Here is a 17856-nt window from a genome sequence, read left to right as displayed (position 1 = left end):
TAATTGTGGGATGAGGAGGTGTTGCCACCCCTGCTTCTAAAACGCTGAAACAGGATGTTCATTATTAAGCTGTCCTTGCTCAGATGCATTTACTTACTTAGTTTTCTGAATATAGCATCTTCATAGGAAGGGCTCGAGCAAGTACATGTTTCTTATAAACCGCTCTTCTTTTGTCCATTTCAGATGAGGTGGTGGAGCAGAGGTCTGGTTCCTCAACACCTCAGCGTTCCTGTTCTGCTGCTGGCTTACACAGACCAAGATCGAGTTTAGATTCTGGAACTGCGGAGAGCCATTCGTTGTCTGGCTCTCTCACTGGCTCCTGGACGGGAAGCACCTTGTCCTCAGCTCCACCTCGCCTAGGCAGTCACACCATGGATTTCTTTGAAATGTGTGCCAGTCTGATCACTACTTTAGCCCGTTGATGATCTTTCTCTATCTTTCTGTTATTGCACTGTGAAAATCAGATATATTCTTTAAATTATTATTTTACTTATGGATATCACATGCTCTGCAATACTGGGTGAGAGACGTGAATGTCTCCAGGGGACACTCAATGCCATTGAAATTACTGAAAACAAAAGTCTGACATTTTATTTACCTGTAGAAATCTGTAATTCTATTTTTCCTGTGATAAATTCACATAAGCATATCTTTAATAGGTGAACATCAGTGAAGATGACTGTTAATTTAAAAATTGTGAGTGCACTACAGATGATTAATATGCCCTCACTGGTGAACCATCTCAGTCAAAGGGTATTGGCAGGACCGTCTTGCTTGACTGTTTAGTTGAGGTAATCCAGTTTACTTTCTAAAGTTCAGCAGGCTTTAAGCTGTGTTTATGCACCCATTTCTCTTGTACAAGAAGATTAAAAAATGAAAGAACCATTAGTAAGGTAGTATTTGAATGTTGAAATCTTAAAAGCCTGCCCCCAAAATTCCAGAAGCCAAGTTCTTCTAGCAGTTTTTGCAGATACTGCCCAGCGTTCCACAGAAGGGTAGGCTCCTGGAACAGGTAACCGTAATTCCAGGTTCCTTAGAAACAGCTGTAACCAACTAGAGGATTTATCTTGAGAGTTCCCTGAATAATATATTTATATTAAGAGCCCTCAAGGTTCTTCTCAGTATTGGAACATCTGGAATTGCAACAACTTTTGTCTTTTTCATAAACTTTTATCGTTTTGAAACATGCCTTCAAAACCTACCTTTCTCAAATTCTTTTTGGCTCTATTTATTTTTGTACTTTATCAGGTGTGATAAAATAGACAGTTAAATGAAACAAAGCAAAATATCATAGTCCCTTAAAAGAGATCTCTTATTTGGGGGGGGTGGTTGGGGAGGGAGTGTGTGTGTGTGTGTTTGAGAGTTTGCCTCCCACAATGCTAATTCTTCATCTAAAGTTTGTTGTAGTCAGCCACTCCCTCACCTTCCCCAGTCACCATTGTCTTTGTTTATTGTTTGATCCTTGGTGGCTGTTGACTTAACTTTTAAATCTTTTCTGGTTCCATTTCTTTGTTCTCTATCTTGGTTGCCAGCCATCTGTTTTGAAAACACTCTTCTGGCTCTAGGGGCTTGTGTATACTTCCAAAGCTTGATAGGCTGTGACCTTCACTGTTGAACCTGTTAGGCAGAGAAGCCTTAGACATTTAAAAAATTCTCTCTTGAATAAATATATGTGTGTTTACATATATACATATATTCACACACCAGTGCTTTTAAAGGAAAACCAAACAGTTTTTTTGTTTTTCTTTACTATTAACAGAAACAACCTATATACAGCAGAGTAAATAATAGCTCATTGATTATATTTTTAGTAAAAGTAATTTTTAAATTAATTGTAGTTTATCTAATTATTATTTGTTTTAATATGTTATAATTAACAATCCCATTCACCTGACTTACCCTAGGAAAGAAAAAGATTAAGCTCTTGAAAACGGAAAGTGGCTATGCCTTGATAGGTTTCTCATTGCCAAAAATGATGTTTTCTACCAAGAAGCAACTGAGAATATTAGGCCACGTTTCTTCTGTGTTTATGGAAGACAGGCATGTCTGTCTTTAAATTTTGAGTTAGGAGTTTGCAGTGTGTCACATCATATTGTTTTGTAGAACCTTTAAAAAATAGTGTTAAATAACTTTTTATGTCTGACTTCTTAATATCAAAATAAAAGGAATCCTTGTTTGCCAATTTGGGAAGGAGGGTGGGGTGGCAGTTAAGATGTTTTAAGTTTAAACCTTTGAAAGATTGCCATCTAGTGGCACCAAAAGGTACTTTTACTGATTATTTTTATAGGGATAAGCAGTCCTGCTGTGTTAGTGTGATGTGCAGTGTAGACCTGGCACCATTTTGGCCTCTCCAAATGCGTAAATACCTCTTTTGGGCAAAACAAGACCACATCATAATATTTGCGTGGCCATGAATGCGATGACTTTAGAAATAAGGAGCTTATCTGATTCCTTATACCTTAACAGAATCCCTCATAATTTTGAAGGCGGAGAAACAGCAGGAAGGAATCCAGTGGTGTTTTAGCTTCATTAGTCTAGTAAATCAGATGTTAGAAACTTATTCATATCAAAATTACTCTATATGGATGATTATCGTGTTTTTTGAGAGTTAAAAAGATTATTGACTATTTTCTCATTCTTGCTAGTATTTATGAATATCTACAGTTTGATCGTCATCTGTTGAATTTTAGGAGGACAAGGGGTCACGGTTGTGGTTGTCGTGTGCTGAACGGTTCCGAGCACAGCGGTTGTGTGGGTGTGGGTGGTACAGTGACTGGTTGTGGAGAGAGGATTCAAGAGACTCGCTGGCGCGCTGGGGCAGCACGTGGTCATAGGATGCTTTTTGAGGGAAAGAATCAGTTGCTAAATTCCCACATTTCAGTCTTGAAAACTGGTTAATTGTGGAGGTCAGATGGGGCAGGAACAGTTCCTTTCTGGTTAAGATTCTGCAGGAGAGCTGCTGTTATAAGGCGTAGCTCTCTCATGGAATGGACTCCATGTGATTCTCCAGCAGCCTTTCCCAGCCTGGGTCCTGTCAGATGCTCTGCAGACAGGTGATTCCATTGAACAAATTGGAAAACGTTACAGGCTACTCCTGCTTGAGGATGACAATGGAAATGAACACTAAAGACTTTGACAAGTCCTTCTGTGAAAACAAAAGAAAACTATTGAACCTGCTTTGCCCGAGTTGACCATCTTTTTACACTTATTATCCCCTGGGGAAAAGCAATTTTGGCAAATACTATTTTAGAAAAATTTTTGGTCCAGGTCGTCATAATCAGGGTACTTAAGAATACAATTAAGCTTTCCTTTTCCTTTCTCATTTGTTGGAGAGAATCTAGTTCAAAATCAGAATAATTTCGTTTTAACCTGTGGGCATTTTTATCTTGAGCAAATGCTGGACTAAGTAGAATTTTATATATGTGTAACTTATTTCATAGCACCTGGATCTTTGTAATCAGGTTGTGGTGTAGTTTGGGAGCAAAACTGATTCTTTTTTGTATTGACTGGATAACTGAGCAACCTTAAACAAGATTACTTGTGAAAAAGGACTAAGACTGGTGACTCATGCTTATGGCTCTGTGAGTAATGAGTCAATATCATTGGTTCTTACTTTCAAAATGTATAGGTGGTGAACATTTTCTAAATACTTTCCTATAGACGCCGTATTTAGATTTAATCCCTGTTATCCTTTAACATAGGAACAAACAACATCTCAAAATGAATATGGAGGGAGAGAACTGTTACAAGTTGGCTTTTTATTTTGATCAACAAACTTTTAAGGGACACTTTTGTAATCTCTAGTACTTGCATTCCTTGATACTAGCCATCTATAAAGAGAATCCAGGAGCCTAAATTAATCAGAAATAATAGTATTTCTATGTCAGAGAATTGGCTCTATGTCATACAGAAATTCTCCATTTTCTGCAAATAGGTTTTCCATAATAGTTACATAATTCTGGGTTCACTTTCTCTTATTCCCTGGCCAGTTTGTACTCAGGGAATACAAGTTGATTTTAAGTATTAGATGAGACATAACTGAGAAAATAATTATAGACAATTGTTACAGATTATTTGCCTATTTGGATTTATCTGTAGCCTCTCTTAATGTACAGTATACTGAGTTAATATGAGCACTGTACCTTTTATTTAAGAAGCTTGGAACGTGCCACCCACAGACACTGCATCTTTCTCTCTTCACTGGTTAATCATGTAAATCCTATTAATAGTTGTGAAATCTCAGTATCTAAATGCTAGACAGGTTCTCAGTTTTGTCTGTTTTTAAAGACCCCCCCACCTTTTCAATCTAGCATTTCTTTACTTGGTTGTCTTGTCACTCTGTGACTTTTAAAATAGGAAATGTAATTTATTTGAATAATAGTTCTCAGAGATTCTACTTTATTACAAATTCTGGATGAGGGATATGTGCAATCTGTTGGTAAGTCACATGCTATGCTGGGCCTCACTTTTGTGACCTCTAAAATGGGAGGGACAGATGAAAAGGCCTCTGAAGTACCTTTGAGCTTTAAAGTTCTGTCTTCTCATATGATTTGTATTAGTGTTCACTTTTTATATATTTAGAGTTTTTCTATAGTGTGAATGTTCTATATTTGTTTGGTGATGCATTTTGAAGATATATACTTGAATATTTTTCTAAATATAGCTGCCCTCTGAAATACAAATGGCAAAAATCATCCAGAAAACCAAACATGTTAACACATCGTGTACACTTGGTGTAAAGCAAAATATTACTAATGTGGAGTGGTGGAAGTGTTCGACACGTTTTATAGTAATGTTTAGATCCAGAAATCTTCCATATCTACTCACTTATTTGATCCTTGGCAGTAACCTTGTGAGGTAACCATTTTCCAGATGAGGAAGCAGGACCAGAAAGCTCTTCGTAAAGCTTTAATGCCATACAGGTATTCACCGATGGCCCCTGCTCTTTATATGCCAGCTTCCTCTGGGGAGGATTGTCTGAATCACTGAAACATCTGGGTAGTTGAGTAATAAAAATAAACGCAGATGTATTGCTTTTAAGTCTTAGAGTGACATAAAGTAGTCTTAACTGAGTATTTCTTAGTTTAATTATTTGAACCAGTTGATTGTACTAAGTGTAATTATCTGACGTATTTATGCTTAGCATATTGATTTTTATAAGTACTTCTAAGTTATTGAGGGTGCTTAAAAAATACTGAAGAAACTTTTTAGGACACGATTCTTCCTGTAATTTTATTTACATGATTCTTATAGCACAATCTTTTTTAAAAAGTAAAATTAGCCCCAGCCCCTATCTTAAATTATCATAGTGTTTGACTATTATATGAATTAGGCTTATCTAAATTTCATATACAGATTGATAATTTTTTGTTTTGTGTGCCTATTAGAAGATAAAACACTATTTTCATAGAGTATATTTCTATTCACGAACTACCTATTATCAGCTTGATAGTCTCCCTTATGAAACTTTGAAATGTAATTTATGTTTGATGAGCTTTAAAAATTATATAAATCTTATTTAAACAAGTTGCTGGCATCCTTACTAGCCTTTCCCACATACAGTTATGATGCATTTGATGCCACTGAACAGTAACAGCATAGAGAACAGGACCCACAGTCCAGACTGGGTTGAGTTTTAATTAAACTTTTTCAGCCATAACCTGATAGGAATCAGGCTGGGTCTAGAAGTTACCAGACTGTGGGCCTGTATGTATTTTGTGAGCCAATGTTAATGTTTACTGCCAGCCTTGCATAGCAATGCCTGTTTGCAGCTGTGACTGTGGATGTGACTTTTGGTAACTCTTGTTTATATGTAAAGCAGTTTAGATTTTATGGAAGTAGCTCATGATTATTTGGACAAGCAGGGTAGATAAATTTGAGTTACATTTAAAGTGCAATTAATAGGAAATCCTAGAGTAGAGCACCCTTTCCAGGAAAAAAAGTATTTGTAGAATATCCTAGCATGAAAACTGTTTTGAACATAAATAGAATTTTGACAAGGTTCATACAATGTTTTGGGTTTTTTTTATTCGGGGTTTGCTACTTTGTGTCGATTTAAAATTTCAAGGAGAAGTAGGAACATTCTAGCCAAGGAAAACCGCATAGTTAATTTTTTGCTGCTAATTTAAGCATGCATTTTTCACAGCTAAAAGTCCATTTTAAGTAAGTTTTGTTATAAAGGCAGGCCATTTTTCTAGACAGATAACATTTTCCTAAAATGGAAAAGAGAGACAGATCCACTGGTCTAAAAAAATAAAAACACCTTAATTGTGCCTTCTTTTAAGTTACAGGAACAGTAATAATTAGTAAAAAACTTATTTGAACTGTATTTTCCTTCTCCCTGATTCCTCGCATTTTTCCTTAAGTCTGCCCTCCACTCGCGGTCACGCTGTTGGCTCCGCCTGTTGTTGGAGGCCCCTGTGGCCGGCCCTCCCCTGTTGCGTCCGCATCACCCGCTAGACGATGCTTCTGTTTCTGCCCTGTTGCTTCCTTGTTAAGCCGACTTGGTCAAAGTTTGGCTGCCTTCCTGTACAGGTTTTTAAAATGAATGCAATTAATAACAATCTTTATATTGCAACCCTTTAAAAAGTTTATAAAGGAAAGAAACAATGCAGAGCAAAGATGAAAACCTCATTTGGAATTGATTCTCAGCTCGGCTGCGGTGGGCAGCAAGTCACGTAACCTCATTCAGTTCTCTCATCTGCAAAACGTGGGTAATGACCTACCTCACAGACGTGTGTGAGAAGCTCTTTGAAGGCCCTTGTTTAAATACAGGGTTTATCATCCTCATATTTAATGTAAATCCCTTCCTTTCTTTTTAAAATAGCTATCTTTGATACTGATAAGACGTGTATCTTGATTTTAGGTAAGCTTTATGTGGTAAGAATATAGTGGTAAAAATGTGTAAGACGACACTTTCACAAATTATGCTATTCTTATTTTAAGTGACTTAAAGTTTCTTGAAAACACTGAATATTCAGATATTAAAGTTGTCTTTTATTGCAACAAATATTCAGAACTTCCTAAAATGTGGGCTGAAGCTGCCTTAATGTACCAAAATACAGCTTTTTCTCAAGACTATTCACAAATATTGATGGTTGTACAATGTTTTGAGTATTTAATGTAAATTGTGGTAAAACTGTGAACTCTAAGTGTAGTAACCTTAATGTTGTAGGAAGAATGCTTGTGTTCTTTATCATGTATGCCTAAATATCATACATTGAATCTTGAGTGCAACAAATAAAACTGAAAGTTGACAATCACTAGGCCATGTCCATGACAATCATAAGAAAATGTAAGGTCAGATATTAATTATTCAAATTTTTTTCATGAACATCCTGCATTTATTCTTTCTAGCCCATGTTTGAAAAAGAAAAAAAAATCCCGTAGGCTGATACATTAACCCATTGAGCACTTGATTAAATTAAAATTTTAAAATCTATTAAATTTTTTTTAAACTGTTGAAATTGTGATTGCTTTTTATATTTTGTCTCGGGAAGAAAGAAAAAAAAGACCAGACTCCCAGTGCTTTTTCGCAGTTTTAATAACCATAGATTCAAATTTCAGTTTTGTTTGTTATGTGTTTTTCGTGAGTGTGAAATGGTCAGTGGGCAGGATTTGTCTTCCAGTAACACCGGTGAAGCTGTCTTCTTGGATTACACAGCGTTTCGTAGTCACAGGTTCTCCCCAGTTCATATTTGCACTGTGCAAACTCATAGGTGACAAACAGAAGAGAAAAGCAGCCTATCTGATTGCTTATAAGCTTTTTTCACAAAATCACATTAAAGTCTCTGGTTCATTTGAAAGCTGTTTTTGTTTCTGTTCAGTCATTAACGTAATATTCTGCATGTCAGTGAATAGTTACAAAGAAAGCTGTTGTAGGAAAAGATTGCCGTGGTTCCTTGGAGATTTTATACCCTCTTTGTCCACTTTGGTCATCTTTGTTGTAAATTGTAGTTTCCAACTTCAGCCATTGTATTAGTTTTCTATTGCTGCTATAACAAATTACTACAAATTTAGTGACAACATAAATTTATCGTCTTACACTTTCGTAAGTCAGAAGTTTGGTAGGCTTAGCTGCTGTTTCTGTTTCAAGTCACTCAAGGCTGAAACCCCAAGCTTTGGTGGGGCTGGGCTCTGGGAGAGAATCTGTTTCAAGGCTCATTCAGGTGGTTTGCACAATTCAGTTCCATGGTGCTGCTGTGGGACTAAGGTCCCATTTCCTTTCTGGCTCTTGGCTAGGGGTCATTTGAAGCTTCTAGAGGCCACCATCATTCCCTGGCCTACGGCTCCCTTCGTCTTCAAAGCCAGCAACAGGGGGCTCATGCTACAGATGTGTCCTGCCTCTTCTTCCACTCCCTCTCTCTGACTGGCTGACTGCCTCTTCTGCCTTCCTCTTCTGATTTTAAGGGCCCATGCGATTAAATAGGCTTCATATGGTTAGCAACCTTAATTTCATCTGTGAAGTCCCTTTTGCCAAGTCACATATTTACAGGTGTAATACCAGGGCATGAAGATCACAGAGGTCAAATTCTCCTTACCACAGCCGTAGAATAAGGAGGGAAAGGCCTAGAAGATCTCAGGCTAACAACAGAATTTTACACTAAAGCCTGCTGAGGTTAGAGAAGCAACGTAGGTGTGATCTTACGTACCGATAATGGTCACCTTCCATATTTACATATGTAAAAGCAACTTTTTGAAAAGCATTGTACTCTAGCCTTCCTTAAAAACACATCAGGGGCCAGCCCCGTGGCGCAGTGGTTAAGTGCGCACGGTCAGCTTTGGTGGCCCGGGGTTCGCTGCTTCGCATCCTGGGTGCGAACATGGCACCTCCTGTCAAGCCATGCTGTGGTAGGCGTCCCACATATAAAGTAGAGGAAGATGGGCACGGATGTTAGCTCAGGGCCAGTCTTCCTCAGCAAAAAGAGGAGGATTGGCGGGAGATGTTAGATCAGGGCTAATCTTCCTCAAAAAACAAAACAAAACAGAACAACACACATCAAAGTCAAGATACAGAAGTAAAGATTTTAATTTGCTTTATGCAAACTTTAAAGAGAAGAATGGATTTGTTTATTAGTTAAAACATTTTTCCTTTATTTCCTAAATTGCATAGGTAATGCATGCTCACTGAAGGAAATTTAAAAAGTACAGGAAGTTTGAAGAAGCTGAAAAAAAGTCGTCCTAACCCTGTTACCCAGAAGTAATCACTTCTTTGGGGTTTCTTATTATATCCTCATTTTGTTTTCTTTTCCTATTCTTACCCCTAGAATCTAGCATTTTAAAAGTTCTAAAGATGTGCAGGAGAGGGGCTGGTCAAGAGAATGCCATGTTATCTTGGAACGCCAAGCGGCACTCAGAAAAAGGACGGGAACATTTTATTGGTGCCTGTTAGCAGGTTGCTGTGGTGGCCCAGCCTGCAGATGGATTTGATGGGCCAGCGTCAGCCTCTGTTAGGGTCAACTACCTCTGCATGCTGTCTTTCATCTGACAGAATGTTGTTATCTTCACTGATACCTTTTTATGTAAAATTAAAAGTGAGATAGAACCTCAGTCTTTCCATTGAAACTTTATGCTAGATTAGGATTTCTAGGAGATAGATGACATCTGCTTGGGACATCACTGAAGTCTTAGTTATAGTGTTTACTTTAAAGAAGCTTGCAGATCAATAGTGTGAGAAATTTGGTTTCAATGCTATGATTTAAACAATGGAAGAAATGTGGCTGACAGTGAAATGGAAACAACCACCTTGAGTATGGATAGAAGCAGTTATTTTTCCTAAAAATATACTCCGTGTCAATAATAGCAATTAGGTACTAGTTTATATTAGGCCAAATGGTTTATACTTTAAAAACATAGAAGAATGTTCAGTTTTAAAAACCTATTAAATATATGAATGTAAAATTAATTATTACATCCTAGCCATTCTTTCAAGTCGTAAGATTTGAATTTCAAAAACATTTTTGTTTTCAGCATTTTCCAACTTCAGAAGAGGCCAGGTACTAAAATAACAGCACTTTGACAGTATTGTGTATTAAGGGTTTAGACACTTATTTATATTAATACATTACAGCCTGAGAACAAGCCTGTGAAGTAGACCAGGTGAGTGTGTTACTAGCCCTGTTTTACTGATGAGGAAATTGAGGCTCAGAGCTGAGTCATGGAAGCAGAACGAGAAGGCGTTCCTCATCCGCCCTTGCGATGAGATGGAGAGTGCGTGGGCAGACCTGTCCCAGTTCAAGTTTAGTCCCTCTGCCACTCTAGGATTGAAAATACTTCATGTTTTTGTGAGGTGGCGAGAGTGATATATGGTTTACGATTTTCTTTTGGACAGGATTATTACATGAAACGTCTCTGCTCGGCATAGCCCTGTTCTTTCTGTCTCACTCACCTCCTTGCCCACAGGCCGTACTTACTCTCGTCCTCTCCAATGCCCAGCGTAACAAGTCCTGCCCTGGAGTGTGGGACAGGGCTGCAGCTGCCTGATGGCCCTTCCTCTCACTGAGTAAATTCAGAGGGTTCCCAGCAGATATATATTCCCAAGCTTTGTTACCTGCCTTAATCTCATCTCCCAAAAAAGCAATTTCAGAGTCATTCCCTAATTCTCTCTCACCTCTAATCAGTCACCAAGACATTCTGTTTCCTTACCTCTGTAATACCTCTAACGGGGCTCCTGTACTATATATTTCTATTGCTGCTGTCTTATATTAAGGTCTAATGCTCTTTTGCCTAGAATATTGCAAAAACAACTCCTTTCTCTAGTCTATCACCCATATTGCTGTGATTGTTTTTTTCTCTTTTCTCTCTAAACATCTGGCATTCCTTCCTGCTTAAGACCTTAGAATGCTCCCCACTCTCTGGAGGAAAAGGTCCAAGTGAAATCTGTCCCATTGTGACCCCAGCTCACCCCCCAGCGCCTGCCGTTCCCGCCAGACAGCACGGCTTGTGCATCTCTGTGCCGTGTCCAGCAGGGGTCCTTGTGTTTAAAGACCAAGCTTCAGGGTCGCCTTAACTGCAGAGCCTTTCTTGATCTAGGCGTGTCATTCCTTTCTTAGTGCCCTTTCTCAACTCTGGGAGTACTTTTGATTCCTGTCTTCCAGAGGGAGCTTGGCCTTTCCTGGCCACTGCCATTTGGAACATGAAAAGAAGATAAAAGAGCCTAGAAGCTTAAAAGGCAGTGTACATCCCTTAAAAAATAAAATATTATTATAGCTCGGCTTTTCTTTTTCTTTCATGTAAGTAAAAATACGTATGAATTCTATTTGAATAGCTGTTCAGGCATAGACAAAAACTATTTTTCTTGTTGTGGACAAGAGGATATATTAAACTGATACAGCATATATATTATTTAAACTTTGTTAAATATATTTAGATACTTCTTAAAATGATATTGGGTGAATTTAGGAATACATTTTCAGAATACTATTTACAAAAGAAACCAATTTTGAGCAGTATTTGTCTGATTTTGGTTTTATGACAAAGTACAAAGACACATCATTATTTTAAGGTTAGACTTTGGTTATACTATTTACTTTTCAGAATTAAATTACACCGAATTTAAACATACAACATCTTCTAGAAATTATAAACACTTGTGTACTAATATTAGAAGCAAACTAGCCATCTGCACAGCTGACTAGGTGCCAAAGGCATGGTTTCTCACTGTGCATGTGGCTCATTAACAAGTGTTCAAATGCTAACACGCTGCTCACATCCTCTTGAGCCAGCAGTGAAACAGATACTGAAACAGACATTGGAGTAACCATTTAGGAGTAAAAGCAACATCTCAATGTGGAGGAAGTGTTTTTCTTTTTCTCTTCTAAATTCCTAAGGGAAGTTTCCACAGATTCTGCCACCTCAATTTGATGTGTAAACTGAAACTGATGGGAGGCAGGGCTAAGATCTCAGAACTAGTTCTCACTTGGGCAGCCCAAACCATCGATCTCCATCTTCCTAAGGTGACCAACCTTGATGCCTGAGAAAAAAGAAAAATGTAAATACATTGTAAACTATAGTCCAGTGGAGTAGTGAGTAAGAGATTCCTGGGGGATTTCTTATCCAGTTTAATATTTTTATGCTCCTTTACAATGTTTATAAATATGCTCTGTAGAGATGTTTGATAACATTCTCAGGAGACACAATAAGAAAGTCTCTTCCAAAGTAATCCTTATAGAATAGGGTGTTGCATATCTAATTTTCAAAACTTTTCCCGAATTTAAATTCAGTAGTCTTTCCTTGAGACTAATGTACACAACAATGTATTAAGTATTTAGAATTCTTGATTTGAATTATAAAGTCAAGCCACTTACTTGAAATCTAGATGTTCAATTAGCACGTATCCATCTATAGAAACAAAAATCATTATTACTAATCTGAAAGTTATAGAGATGATTCTTTGAGATTTTTTTTTAAAACTGCTTGAAATTTTGTGGATGATAAGCCAATAACTTACATTTGCCTTTCGAATTGCGACATATCACTAGATTTTCTTCAGTGATATCAATGACTTCCAGCTCTTCTCCAGGGGTTATTGGCAAATCAAATATTCCATTTCTTGAATTATTGCTACATGCCACTGCTGTGTTGATGACAGTGATCTCTTTGTCATACTGAAACAAGAAGTTACTAATCAGACTGTGCTTGCATAGTTTTTATTCTTTTTCGTTATGACAAAATTAATGGAGGACGTAATATAGTAACCTCAAAGTAAACCGAACATGCTATTGATCAGTTAGATAACATCTAAGGGAATAGAAGATAATGGCAAAATATTCAGTGAAAGGAGAGTTATTTAAGGAAATAATAGTAAAATACCACAATCATAAATTTGTTTGGTACAATCATATTTTAACGTGTTTTCGTACCCGTTATCTAATTGTACTAGAATGAGTTCTGGATGAGAAGGGTTTAACATGGGTACAAATTAAGTAACGTGGATGGTATGTTAACTGTTCCCGTAATAAAGTTACCACCAAACCCAGGAAAGGAGAAGTTAAAAGAAGAATAAAGAAGGAAAGAGAAAAACCTGTTTGTGTAGTGCGTGCATTTATGATGCTCTCGCATGCCTGGCCTCGCTGGACAGCACTCTTCCCCGCCTTCCTCTCAGGGTGGGCGTATATATTCTTATACCTAGCTGTAGCACACACATTTTAAAGTAGTAGGAATGGAGTGTGGGGACCAAGTCCCACTCTCCTTTTGTCGTCAGAGATAGGCATTTGTGAAAAAACTGATGATGAAATCAATTTCTGACCTCAGGGGAGTTTTTCCTGTGTGATAAACTAAGCGGCCTCTAGATCTGAAGACACGTTACCTTCTAAAGTACTGAAATCTATTGACTGGAAGAAAATAGTTCCAGAATATGTAACTTATATTTACAGATGTCTGTCTCACCAAATTAGGGTGGCCAAACTTCTCCCTTTGCTCAGGACAGTCTCTATAGCTAATGTCGCTGTTTACAAGCACTTATTACGATCAGGTGTGCCTCCTTCCACTCTCGAAGTGTTGAATTTGGTGATAAATTACAAGATCACTCTATAGCAGATGGGATCTGAGCCATAACATAGATTTTTCTTTCGCCTAAAAAGTAATAGCTTCCTGGCTGATCTTACCTTACCAGACCCTTGTTCACTGTGAAGACACAGTGATTTCCCAAAATACAAGTCTGATTAGGTCACCTTCCTTTTTATATAGAAGATCCACATTTCTTAGCTTGACATTCAAGGTGCTTTGCATACGGTCATTCCCCATGCCCTTATCTCTGTCCCCTTTATTGAAGCCACATCAAGCTCTATGATAACCCTGAGTATACCATGTACCTTTCATATTTCCCTGCCCTTGCTCATGCTGTTTTCTCTGCCTGAAATACTCTTTTTTCTCTTAACCACTTTGCATGAAGACTTTCATGACTGCTATGTATAATTTACTATTTTAATTGCACTTTGTATGTACTCTTATTGTAACATTTAATAAACACACCTTGTAAAATGAAAGTGAAACTTTTATTCATGCTTGTATGCTCAACATGTGGCACGTATGAGGTACCCAATTTTTATGATTTGAGCTGAATAAAAATTATTGAAATGGCATAGTTTTTCTAATGATATATCAAGGAAACCCACCACAGGTAATTAGGAAGAATGGACTCATACGTGTGTGAGAATGGGAGTTTCTGTCCCGTATGAGACAGTCACAGACGAGATGGGGAGAAAAGCACTAAACAGAATGTAGAGTCTTTTCAACAAGTAATTGTTACACACTTGCTCTTCAACTAGTCAAATAACATCACAGTTTGCAGTAAATAATTTCATATCACAATTTCTAGATATAGTGACCTTAATTGGCTTTGGTCCGAGCAGGAGTTCTTAGTGATTATGAGGAATCTGTGTGCATTCTTGTTTTAGTTCCAGCCCAAAAACATTTCTGGATGTTTACAAAGTGTTAGGTAGTCTTATTCTGCTCTGCACATGAATGTGAAGATAGACAATACAACCCTTGTCCCCTGGGAGCTCCTAGTTTAATTGATGAACATATAATTACAATAATGTTCATGTTCTGTGCTTAGCCAGAGGTTTGCTCAGGTATATAGAGGAAGAGTAATTTCTTTAATTGGCAGGTGTGGGTAAGTCTTCCTGGAGGAGAGGAGATGCACCCACTGGGTCTTGATAAATGAACAAGAGCCAGTCAGATGGAGAAAAGTAGCAAGAGTTCTGTATACGAGACAGTTGAAACAGACCAAGTAAATGCCTAGAGGAAGGAGTTAGCAGGACAAGGACAGCAGTGGATGTTCATTCAAGGGATGGAAACGAGCAGTTTGCTGCTGAAGCACAAAGTGCAAGGTGAAGAATGGCAGGAAATAAAACCAGAAAGACAAGCAAAGGTCATGACATGAAGAGCTTTATGTGCCGTGTTAAGAAACTTAATCCTTATCCATTTGGCAATGGGGAATTTGGGAAAGATTTTAGGCAGAGTAGTGACTTGGACACATTTTATGAGCAGGATGCACAACTTTCTCTCTCTCAATCCCGTGTCTGGTACGTGGGAAGTATTCAATATATGTTTCTTAAATTAAGAAATTCTCAGTGTGACAGTTTATGAAATCAGAAGGGAGGACCATTTGAACCTGGGAATTACGGAAAAATGCTCCATGGACTCAATGACAGAAGTGGTAGTCAAGGAGGTTCAGATGCTTCATTCATTCGTTCATTCACTGAACGCTGTGTGTCCAGTTTGATTTGGGGAGCTTGAATGAGACAAAATCTCTCCTTCAAAAGGGACTCAAGAGTTCAGTTCAGAATACACACACATACATGCTGTAATGACGGATATGAGTATAATAGATACATAAAATACGCTGAGGGAATAACTGCCTGGAGGGGTTAGGGAAGAGCGGGCGACATTTGAACAGAGCTTTAAAGAACATAGGAGCTTTTCCAGGCCGAGGGAAGGGCATGTACAAAGGCCTGAGAATACAGAATGTAGAAATACATCAGGAAAAAATCAAACATCAGCTAAGTCAGAGATTCTGTCTATCCCAGAGAGGCAGAGGTGCAACACCCTTACAGAATCTTTAAAAATAGAAATGCCCAGCCTTTAATCTTGCTAATTTTTACCTTTAGAGAAGAGCTTACCTCAAATCTTTCTCTAAAAAGTTTTTCTTCTCTTTCCATTCTGTTCTTTTCTAAGTTTTGCTTCTTAGGTCTGAAGAAATTTCTAGGAGATAAACTGGCAAGAAATATGCAGTAGGGTTAAATGTACCATCATAACACTCTTTAAGTTTCCAAATCTATCAACCCACTCTATTTCAGGATAAATTCAAGTATAATTTTGCGTGTATAATTTTATATAAAATGTGTGTATGTATATACATACACATCTCTGGAGCAGACTGTCAAACAACTGGACAGGGTAAGTAATACCAATCTCTCTTCCCTACAATTAAAGTCTTTTTTTGATAGCAAGATAATTTGGAATAAAGTCAAGTTGGTTAAACTAGAAACTTCTCTGAAGCAAACTTAGAAGCATAATTGTCTAAAAAAAAAAAACCTAGGAAATTTCTAGATCTTCCTACTCACTCTCAGATTACTTAATGGAAAACAGTAAGAATAAATGGCTTGTCTTTTGTGGTTTGCCAAGTTTTCAAACCTATTTGGGGAATCACAAATCTGTGTGCCTCAATCAAAGCACTGTCCTTTGCTGAATCACTTGGAGAAGGAGAGAATTGAGAAAATAAAGCAAGATCCGCAAAACGCGCAAAATCTTTAGCACGTAGAAGTGGACAGCCCTGCAGCAGAGGCCGGTCCTCCTCTCCCTCCTCCCTGCTCCTCCCCTGCTCTAACGTGGGCTTGTGCTGTTGTCTAGCAATTTAAAAAACTGACAGATGGAAGAAAGTCAAGCAAGTCCTGTCTGTTTTATTCAGCAGTGTCTCCTGCATCTGCTTCATTCTGTCCAGGATTCCAGCCACTGCCATATTTCACTCTTGCCCGTACTGCCACCCTCCTCTGGCCTCTCCTTTCTCAAATCATCTTCATACTTGCCTCCAGAGTCATCTTTCTAAAAATTAATTGATCATGTCTCTTAAAACCTTTCAATCTGTCTTGACAGCCTATAAGATAAAGTCACATTCCTTAGCCTGGTACGCAGGGCATTTTAGAATCTGGCCCCGGTCTTCCTCTCCAGCTGCCTTTTCCACATGGAACACCTTAGAAGGTGGGTTCTCATTTCCATGTCTTTCATACCTGGGATAGTCTTCCCCAACTTCTCTGAAAACTTGTCATCATCTTTGATTAATAAAGGGATAATGAAAGGACTGAACTAATGTAGAAAGCATTTCTTATTGACAGAATAAGTGATGGTAGAAACCACTGAAAAAGGAACAAAGAGCACAGAGAAATTGGTGCATCAATCTACAGGAACAATGATAGCCTCAATGTTGCATTTTCAATTCACTCAGTTGAGAATAGAAGTAAACTATCATATCAGTTTGTTGTAAGAAGTTAAAAAAGCACTAGGAAATTGTTTCCTAAAAAGACTTACACGTAGTCATTAAAATACTAAAAAGCTTTTGGGGGAGGGGCAGACAGAAACTTCGCTGATGTTTCCTCTCTTGGAATTCTGTTTTGCTATGCTATGCAAAGGTGTGTAAAAGCATGACCTTTAAGGTGAAAAGATGCTTTTCTAGTCTCTGAATATACCTTTCCAACGTGGGAAAAATAAATTACATCAAGTCTAAACCTAAAGAAAATAAATTTAAGGGAAGGGCCATCCTATGCTATCCTCTGAGTTTAAATTTGGTATAGACATGTCTGACTTGTTGGGGGTGCTCCTGTAGGTCTTTTCTAGACAGGTTTCCCAGAGCAGACAGACCCCACAGTGTTCCTAGCTCGGTGACTGTTTACACAAGGATTTCCCCAACACGTTTGTTAAGGTGCCTCAGATCCCGCCCCACGCCCTGGCTGCTGAGGAGAGGACAGCAGCAGCATAGAGCTCTAAGTAACCGTCTGAGACAGCAAAAAGCATCACCTCCCCAACAGCCAGCTGGGAGCCTGAATCGCATGAATGAAGGTTAGATCTTGATAAAACATTTTTTAAGAGTTTTAACACTAATGTAGTCATAACCAGAATTATACTGTGATTTAGGGAAATCAGTCTTACTGTATATCTAGTTTCTCTTCTCAGAGTTCCGTTTAAGTTCAAATTGGTGTATTATTTAAGTTGTATCTTACAGAGAAAATGTTCTTACAGTCTAAAAGACTAGAAGTTTTTCATCGTTTGCTAAGGGCTGGCTTGAAATCTTTCCTCACCCCCCATCCACCAAAAGCAGACGGTAATGATGAAGATAAATGTTTGTGACACTTTACATTT

At 38.0% G+C, this 17856-nt stretch overlaps 2 protein-coding genes across 10 annotated transcripts in view; one reads left to right on the top strand and one right to left on the bottom strand.

Annotated features, from left to right (window-relative positions):
- The window catches only part of PRKAA2 (protein kinase AMP-activated catalytic subunit alpha 2), a 75788-nt gene extending 67983 nt beyond the window's left edge, over positions 1-7805 (top strand). For all 4 annotated transcript variants that reach the window (XM_044770880.2, XM_070509822.1, XM_070509823.1 and 1 more), the window contains one exon: positions 184-7805. In XM_044770880.2, coding sequence (XP_044626815.1) covers positions 184-422 — 239 coding nt within the window. In that variant the 3' untranslated portion in view covers positions 423-7805. The remainder of the gene's footprint in view (positions 1-183) is intronic.
- Positions 7806-9210: 1405 nt separating this feature from the next.
- The window catches only part of FYB2 (FYN binding protein 2), a 117131-nt gene continuing 108485 nt past the window's right edge, over positions 9211-17856 (bottom strand). For 5 of the 6 annotated variants that reach the window (XM_044770878.2, XM_044770877.2, XM_070509817.1 and 2 more), the window contains 4 exons: positions 15624-15717; positions 12449-12605; positions 12306-12339; positions 9211-11971 (listed from right to left, as the gene is read on the bottom strand). In XM_044770878.2, coding sequence (XP_044626813.2) covers positions 11950-11971; positions 12306-12339; positions 12449-12605; positions 15624-15717 — 307 coding nt within the window. In that variant the 3' untranslated portion in view covers positions 9211-11949. Of the gene's footprint in view, positions 11972-12305; positions 12340-12448; positions 12606-15623; positions 15718-17856 lie in introns of those variants that run through there. The other variant, XR_011503371.1, reaches the window with a different exon arrangement.

This window comes from Equus asinus, chromosome 5, assembly GCF_041296235.1.
Source record: "Equus asinus isolate D_3611 breed Donkey chromosome 5, EquAss-T2T_v2, whole genome shotgun sequence".
NCBI lineage: Eukaryota > Metazoa > Chordata > Mammalia > Perissodactyla > Equidae > Equus > Equus asinus.
This window is presented reverse-complemented; position numbering and strand designations above follow the sequence as displayed.